Source organism: Takifugu rubripes, chromosome 9, assembly GCF_901000725.2.
Source record: "Takifugu rubripes chromosome 9, fTakRub1.2, whole genome shotgun sequence".
NCBI classification, from domain to species: Eukaryota; Metazoa; Chordata; class Actinopteri; order Tetraodontiformes; family Tetraodontidae; genus Takifugu; species Takifugu rubripes.
The window spans coordinates 12,770,275-12,778,503 of record NC_042293.1 but is presented as its reverse complement, the minus strand read 5'-3'; the positions used below and the strand labels follow the sequence as shown (position 1 = coordinate 12,778,503).

Genomic DNA, 8,229 nt, shown 5'->3' with positions numbered 1-8,229 from the left:
TCCTCCTCCTCCTCCTCCTCTTCCTCCTCCTCCTCCTCGCCGGGGCGGGTTTCAGTCGGTGTCAAGCGGCGACGCAGTCAGCCTCGGGTCGGGCGGCGAGTGACACCCGAGCGGCGGAGCCGTCGACCCAGACAGCGAACGCACCGCGGTCGTTATGGCGATGGGCAGAGTGGGGGGGTCGCTGCACCCCCCTGTATCCGACAAATCTTAAGTGTTCGCATTGCAGCAAATTACCGGCCGGGTAATGCACGCTCACATGTCCGCGCCTCACAACTCCAGGCTTTGTTTCAACGTGTTGCAGCCACGGGCGTAGCTGGAGGGAGCAGGGACCCCGGGGGGGGGGGATACACAGCAGGTGCCCCCCCACCCTCATTTATGTGTGCAAATGAAGCATTCACAGGTGTTTTTGCAACTGCTTGGGAACAACATGAGAATAAGAATGCTACAAGACATAAACATGAAAATACATTTATTTTAAAACTCTTCCACCCTTTCATTGAGGTGTATTTACAATAGTCTTTCCATACTTTTATTTGAAGTCAACTTTAGTCATTGATGATCACGTGCATATTAGTCCAAACATACATCATTCAAACATGTTGATCTTTAGGTTGGATGAACTGTAAAAACTTAGAAATGCAAACAAGTCACACATTTTCCTGCAAAAATATTTTAAGGGATATGCTCGGATGTAAACTGCACTTCAATTGCACTTTAAACTTTGTCTAAAAGGCTGTAATTCGGGAAGGGGGGGGGGGGGGTTACAAATAAAAGTATCAAGACTATTCCAGTTACATAATGGACCACATTCTTTTAGAACCTTCTCAAAGGTCCTGTGCATGTTTTGCACGGGCGGACTGGTGCAGATACACGTGATAGTGTACTGGTTGTAGTGTACTGGTTGTACTGGCTGAAGCCGCCTGCTCTAGTATCCAATGAGAGCTGTAAAGACTTAGGAGAAGGTGCCTGTGAGAATGGCCTCCTGTTGCTGCTGATGGAGGGTGCCGATACCGACGGCAGGGGCGGGCAGCGCCGGCCTGCTGACCAACCGGAGCTGAGGTGCACAGAAGAATGGGTTCAGTCAGGGTGACTTCAATAATTCAGAAGCACTTGGTGCTGAGTGGGAACCTACTCACCTTACACGCCAGCTGTTTTTCAAACCTGGGAGCAACAAAAGACCAGGGCCCCATGTTCTGAGGCTCCTCCTGACTCCATATGAACTCTGGGGTGAAAGAAAACACAACAGCACGTCTCAATTAGAGTTCTCCCCCCTACCAGACAAAATCTGCTTCAGCACATTTTTGAGGAATAAAGGAGGATGACCTTTGTATTGAAAATGGAGATTTAAAAAAAAAAGGCAGCAGAGAATGTTCACCCTTTTTTTCTGAAGGTGTTTAATGATCCAGTTAGAAAATATGCAGCAGATGTGGAGATAAGATCATCATCATAACCCATTAATTATGATCCTCCTGCTGCCCAGTGTGTAAAAGCATTTGCTCTTATCTTAATGGCAACAAATTTACAGTTTACTGCTGCAGGCTCTGGTCTCCACTCAATAGAGAAAATGCATTCTGAATCCATCTACAGGCTCGAAATGAATTGAACTAATAATAGGGCCTAATCACAAGACATACTCAGGAAAACACCTGAAGCTATAAAAGAAACGAGAGGACGTGAAGTGAAAGGCCTTTATTTCAAACTGAGTCTAGTTTCTGAAATGGAGGAAAATCCAAGTAAACTATAAACTATATTTAGATTTCATGTAAGCAGAGGTCACAGTTGCATTTCCTGAGACTGTCGTGCAGGCTGCTTCAAAAAAAACCCGACATAAGCAAATTCAAAAGCAGGCTGGCTACAAAAGAGGAACAGTGCCCACAATGTGACAACGGAACTAAACACAGCCCTGTGGCCGTAATGAAAAATGTAAATTACGACCAGAGAGCAGCAGTAAAGCAAAGGCAAGGCGACGTCTTCCTGAGTTATGACGGCAGGTTCAGCGTTGGCAGGTTCAAACTATTTTAATGATCCTACAAAATAAAGTTGCTCTTACCCGGCCAATCTGCTCCATAAACCTTAGTCCCTAGCTTTATGTGACATCATTGAACTACCTGCAAAGTAAACTAAAGATGGTTTTAAACTTTAAAAGGGAAAAGAAGGCCCCGAAAGTGCAGCAACTCATGCAGGAGGTCAGTTTAAAAGGCCTGCAGCGGTTTTTGCCAGATGAGAGGCGCTCCACAGGAGACGGCAGACGGCAAAAACCACGTACGTGCATACGAGATGTCAGAGAGCCACAGGGCTCCAAAGGTGAAGTCGCACAAACCTATCATGGCTGAAGCTCTCAATGCGGGTGTGTGGGTCAAATAGAAACAGCAGCAGCCCGAGAGAGGAGTGCACGTGTTATGTGATAAACATACAGCACATGGACAAAACTGTAGCGCTCCGAATCATTGACAAGGTAAAATTGTGGGAATCTGTATTTTCCCAGGCAAAACACATCAGAGACAAAAGCCTCGAATGATTTACTGGAAACATTTTGTGCCACTGATGTGAGATACATTGGAATAAAACTTGGGATGTGAAGTTGATGGAGGATTTAAAGTGTGAAACCTTTGTCATAATGACGGTGCTGAGGTTCAGTGACGAGGACCGCCATCGTGACATCATCACTGTGGTGGTACAAACCGCGCGCAGTAGGTTTACTGACGAGCGCACAGACATGAGAAACAACACACGCACCTTTAGCTTTGGGGTATTTCTTAAGCTCCTGCTGCAGAGCTTCCAGGGGAAACGGACAGAGTTCCTCCACGCGAATGATTGCCGTGTTCTTGTTGGCTTCTGATGCCTCTCTCTGCCTCAGAAGGGCATAGAAATGCTTCCCGGAGCACAGCACCACCTTCTGGACACTGCGTGCAATAAGAACAAAGTGGGGGGAAATGTTTTTTAAAAAGCTGGGCCAGCGATTCAGCGGCTCCTTTACCTGTCCCCTGAGACTGACGCATCACCCAGAACCGGTCTGAAAGACGTTCCTGGCGCCATTTCCGCCAGACTGGAAACGGCGCCCTGCAAAGAGACGATTTCTCACTCGCAACGCGGCAAAAACAACAGCTGCTGTGTCTCACTGGAGCTGCAGTTCTCACAGAAAATCGGAGCAGCGTCTTGGGTCCAACGACGATGAGAGGTTTGCGAAAGTTCCGAATCATCTGTCGCCGCAGCAGGTGGAAGTACTGAGCAGGGGTGGTGGGGTTCACTACAGCCATGTTCACGTTGTCACCGTCTACACCCTCCTCTTTACTGTCGCACATCTATCAGACAACAGGAAAGATTCCGTCATGATAAACTCGTCACAAACTGGCCCGACAGTGATTTTCCTTTATTTCTTTCCCAGTTGTTCCAGCATCGCGGTGCATAATTGCAATCAGCCCAGAACATGCCAAATGCTACAATGATTAGACGCATTATCTCTCTTATTTCATCAGGACTCGCAAAGTGAAAGGTCGAACAATCACCGCCGAGCTGGCGCCAACTGCAGCAAACGCGATTAAAAATGCTCCACGGCCGCTGGTGTAAACCCCATTTGTTTGTCTACACAAGGTTTGCAGTCATTTTAAAGTCAAGACAGCGAAGTTACCCTTTGCACTGGCTGGGGTGAAACCCTGAGAAGCTGTTTCTCTTGGCCATTAAACAACGGCTGATTTATTGCAGGACGGTTACACATTAAAACTGAGCTGATGTCTTGGTTTGATGTGAGAGCAGCGTGACCGACACAACAGACCTGCAGGAAGCGCTCCATGTGGCAGGAGGAGTGCTCCGGTCCGGCGCCGTCGTACCCGTGAGGGAGCAGAATCACCATCCCGTTCTGTAGCAGCCATTTAGCTTCACCTGCAGACGCAACAGTTTCACGTCTGATACGGCTTATGAAGGAGATAATTACAAAACTGAAAGCAAAAAGGTGTTTACCTCCAGAGATGAAGGTATCGAAAATAATCTGTGCTCCGTTAAAGAAATCTCCAAACTGAGCCTCCCAGATGGGCAGGAGCTTTGGCTGAGCGATACTCATTCCGTACTCAAAGCCCAGAACGGCCTCTTCAGAGAGAGGGCTGTTACACACCTAAAGAGGGAGGTATAGAAGCACGTCACATAAATGGAAGGACGTTGACACTAATTTAAAAGGGTTTCTTAAAACCGTACCTCTAAAAATCCCGTCTGCTCGGGGCTGATGTGGTTTAGAGGGATGTGCATGTCATTGGTTTCCTGGCACACCACCATGGCGTGGCGCTGACTGAACGTGCCTCTTCCCACGTCCTGACCGCTGATTCTAATGTTGAAGCCTGTCGATGGATAAAACGCAACGCTCTACATAATGTTCAGGGATTCTTGAACGTTATCCAGCATATTTGGCTTCCTGACCTTGAGAGAGGAGAGAGCCAAAAGCCAAGGCTTCTGCTGTGGACCAGTCTAGCTTGGTTCCTTCTTCCAACTTCTGCAATCGAGCCTGAGTCCACGAGACAGAAAAATCTTAATTTTAATCTTAATTTGCTGCCAGGGTGACATCTGACACAAACAATCAAGACGTTGCATGCACCTGAGTGTGAGTCTTTCCAAGGTGGCTGTGAAGCTGGATGTGCTCAGGGATGTCCACAGATTTTGCCCCCACAAACTGCAGCAGGGAAATGGGCAGGCCGGTGTCCCAGGTGCTGACTCTCTCCTGGGGTTCCACCAGATCTCCCCATCTGCCCTGCAGATTGGTGGGTGGGGGGCTGTACAGGGTCATGTTGGACAGCTTGTCATTGAGCATGGCGTAATGTTTGGATTTGATGCCGTCGCGCTCCGCTTCAGTCATCAGACCCTCGGAGATCAGCTGCTCGGCATAGGAATCAGGTATGCTCTTACGGGACCTGCGCACACAACGATCAACCTGTGATCAACCTGTGATCAACCTGTGATCAACCTGTGATCAACCTGTGATCAACCTGTGATCAACCTGTGTGTTCAGCAACTTCTGATGAGACTGACCGGATGATCTTGTACATAGAAGGGTTGGTGAAGAAAGGCTCGTCCAGCTCGTTGTGACCCCACTGACGGTAGCAGATTAAGTCCAGGATGACGTCTTTTCTGAAGAGACGCTGGTATTCTATCGCCAACCGTGTGGCTCGCAGCACCTCCTCTGCATGATCGCCGTTGACGTGGATAACGGCGCAATCCACCATCTTACCTGCGATTAAAAATAATCACAAAAGGGGAAGATTCATTTGCGGTTATTAGCCGATCGACTCACAAATGAGCGCACGTCAGAACTGACCGATATCACTGCAGTAGAAAGAGGACCTCCCCCTCTCAGACGGAGTGGTATAACCCACTTGGTTGTTCACAATGAGGTGGATGCTTCCACCAACTCTGTAGTGAGGGAGTTTGGAGAGGGTCAGCGTTTCAGCCACAATTCCTTGGCCAGGAAAAGAGCCGTCACCGTGCACCTGTGGAGCAGGAAACGAGTCTGTAATTCTTTAAGATCTTGTATTTTCAGCAAATCCTGGCTGTGTGTTTGGTCATCGTTACGTGCCTGCAGGCAGATGACTTGGTCGCCCGGCTGAGCGTCATCTTCAGGCGAATAGTCTCCTTCCTTCCGCAGCTGCTGCCTGGCTCTGGTTTTGCCCTGAGCCACAGGGTTGATGGCCTCAAGGTGAGACGGGTTGGGCAGCATGGTCACGTGAAGAGGACGCGCCGCTCCAAAATCCAACTCCACCGAGGAGGTGAGGTGGGACAGGACATCACCGATGGCTGGCGAGTTGTCAGGGAACTCGCTGAGGCCCCGCATCTTGCGGAACATGAGCTGGAGAGAAAGACTTTGTTACTCTGTGATATCCTGGTCTTGTTTGATGTTTGTCTGTTAGGTTGTGCCGATGATAACAGCAGAGCCTAAGCAAACAATCTTATCTTGCCAGTCACGGATAATCTGAAATTACAGGGCTCATTAACCTCTGGCGGGAACTTCAGGAGGCCTGTCAGGAGGTTGAGTCGGCCTCTGTGGGGCATTCCGATGACAATGTCGGTGACTCCGCTGTGATTCGACTGGTAAAAGAGCTCGTAGAAGAAGCCCATCATGCTCTCTGCTCCCTCCCCTCCGTAGCGTTTAACCGTTGCAAACTTTGTAGCCAGAAAGTGGTCAAACTCCTACAAAAATGAAGAAGTTACATATTAGAAACAACCAGGACAAGTGGCAGGATGCATGTTTCTGCTTCTCAGGTCTACCTGAGACTCAAGCATGACTTTTGCAAGCTGCCTCCTCTCCTCTGTGGAGAAGCTCTTCTTCTTGAGCTCTTCAAAGCGGTCTCCAAACCATTCCCTCTCTTCTAGGCTGCCGAGCTGGCTGGTCTCCACTGACATGCGACCACAGTACGTGTCCTCCAAGTATGCCTGGACCTCCTCCACCAAGGCCTCGGCTTTACCAAAATGACGGAGACCTACAAAAGAATACTGAAACTGAGGAACTTGTTACATTTGACTGCAGGGTTTGTTTGTTGTTTTTTTCCCCATCGCAAGTGATTTTTAATCAATACTCGGACCATGATCCTGCCACTGTGTTAGCGTCACAGCAAACTCTCTAGCTGTGCCACATATGGATGAGAATTCCAGGAGGACAAACGCTATTTCAATGAATTCCATGCACTGCAGATGAGGAGAGGAAAATGCTGTTACCACCACCTTCAGAACCATTCATTTCTAAGGGTTGTCTTCTTAATTGGCTCTCCTCTTTTCAAGAACAATTGGACTTGTTCCACAACCTCCATTCTTGTCCATCAGGACAAATTGATACCCTGGTCGTAGATGAGTAACCAAGTATAGCAATTTGCCAAAATGAGTTCAGTATTGATTTATGCCCATGGCTGTAATTTACCTGAGGTGTTGAGCTGTCCTTTAATGATGCTGCTCAGCATGGTTATCTCAGGAACACTGTCAGCTACAGGCTTTTCAGGGTGTAATGGGTTAATTTTAGCAGCCTTGTGTCCATGTACTCTATATGCCTCAACCAACCGTGCAAGTCCATGATCTGTGCAGGGGGGAAAAAAGCTCATTTAATTACTACAATGACAGGTTCTGAACATCAAAACAATACATTAGCACCATTTATAGCTGCTTTCGCACAATAATAGCGTGCAGATTTATTTACACCCGTTTCCGGAAATGAATTTCTCCAACTTTTTAGTGTAGCAACAAAACCCTCCACAATCTAATCGCATTAAGTAACTTGACAACCCCCCGCAGGTGCATAACCAACACCGAGAATAACAAAGTCAAAGGTAATAAAGGCAGACATCTTCGCCACATTAGTCTTCAGGTGATGTTTAGCAGACCATTAACCAAATACTGACCTTGGTAAGGGACTGTCGGGTACTGCTGCGGGCTGTCGCTCCTTTTGGGCCGGTACCCGTACACACCTTTCTTCGTGTGATAACAGCAGGCGACACCCGGTCGAACTACGCACGACGGTAGTCTCCCCACTGACTGCTTCACTAAAAGTACCGCCGACATGTTTATAGGGCTTAGATCTGTTAACAGTAACACAGCAAAGGCTACAAGCAAGCCGCCATACTGCCTGAAAGACACGTTGTGGGAGGAGGCGCCGCAATGAAATCCAATTGGCGGATTTTCAATGACACTTTGCACGGCTGTCAAGTACGCGCACACTTGCGCGATGTCTTATATTGTGTCCCCGATATCGCGTTTGTGGCGAAACAGACTATTTTCGGGGGTGATTTTCAACTTTGAGCTCGCAAGGAGCTCAAACCGCTGCTACCGGGTGACGTAGCACAAGTGCCATTGAACGACGTTGCGTTCAAGTGCTGCTTGGAAGAGTAGGTAATTTCAAACTTGGTTTGTTTGTTTCACGGTCGCTACATTACATGTATATACATGCAGACATGTATATAAAAAGCCGTCATAAAGGTATTATAGTTAATCATTTGCTACAAACGTATCCATTACATCCACACGCTAATCAAGGCGGAGCATATTAAACTCCGCCGATTGCCACCATTACGGGAACACCTGAAGGCCTCCGCCGCTCTCCAGGCGATGGTTGTAATTACCTTCATAATGTAACAGGCGGCGCTCGTTAGCAAAATAACTTCTTATAATCGGATTTTTACTGAGAAATGTTGATAATTGGCCAAGGAACAGATGATGAAAATTATTGCGATTTCCTTTTCTAGTTAAAACACCTCCACTAAATTC

At 47.8% G+C, this 8,229-nt stretch overlaps 1 protein-coding gene across 1 annotated transcript; it reads right to left on the bottom strand.

Moving 5' to 3' along the window:
- Window positions 1-452: 452 nt before the first annotated feature.
- dhtkd1 (dehydrogenase E1 and transketolase domain containing 1) lies at window positions 453-7,804 on the bottom strand. The gene is made up of 17 exons (XM_011607525.2): window positions 7,368-7,804; window positions 6,893-7,045; window positions 6,247-6,458; window positions 5,974-6,168; window positions 5,558-5,827; window positions 5,300-5,471; window positions 5,014-5,212; window positions 4,583-4,895; window positions 4,408-4,492; window positions 4,189-4,328; window positions 3,958-4,108; window positions 3,773-3,879; window positions 3,138-3,302; window positions 2,978-3,060; window positions 2,737-2,903; window positions 1,137-1,222; window positions 453-1,054 (listed from the first exon to the last, which is right to left on the bottom strand). Exons 1-17 carry the CDS (start codon window positions 7,525-7,527, stop codon window positions 953-955), a joined length of 2,760 nt encoding a protein of 919 aa, XP_011605827.2. The 5' UTR covers window positions 7,528-7,804; the 3' UTR covers window positions 453-952.
- Window positions 7,805-8,229: the final 425 nt, after the last annotated feature.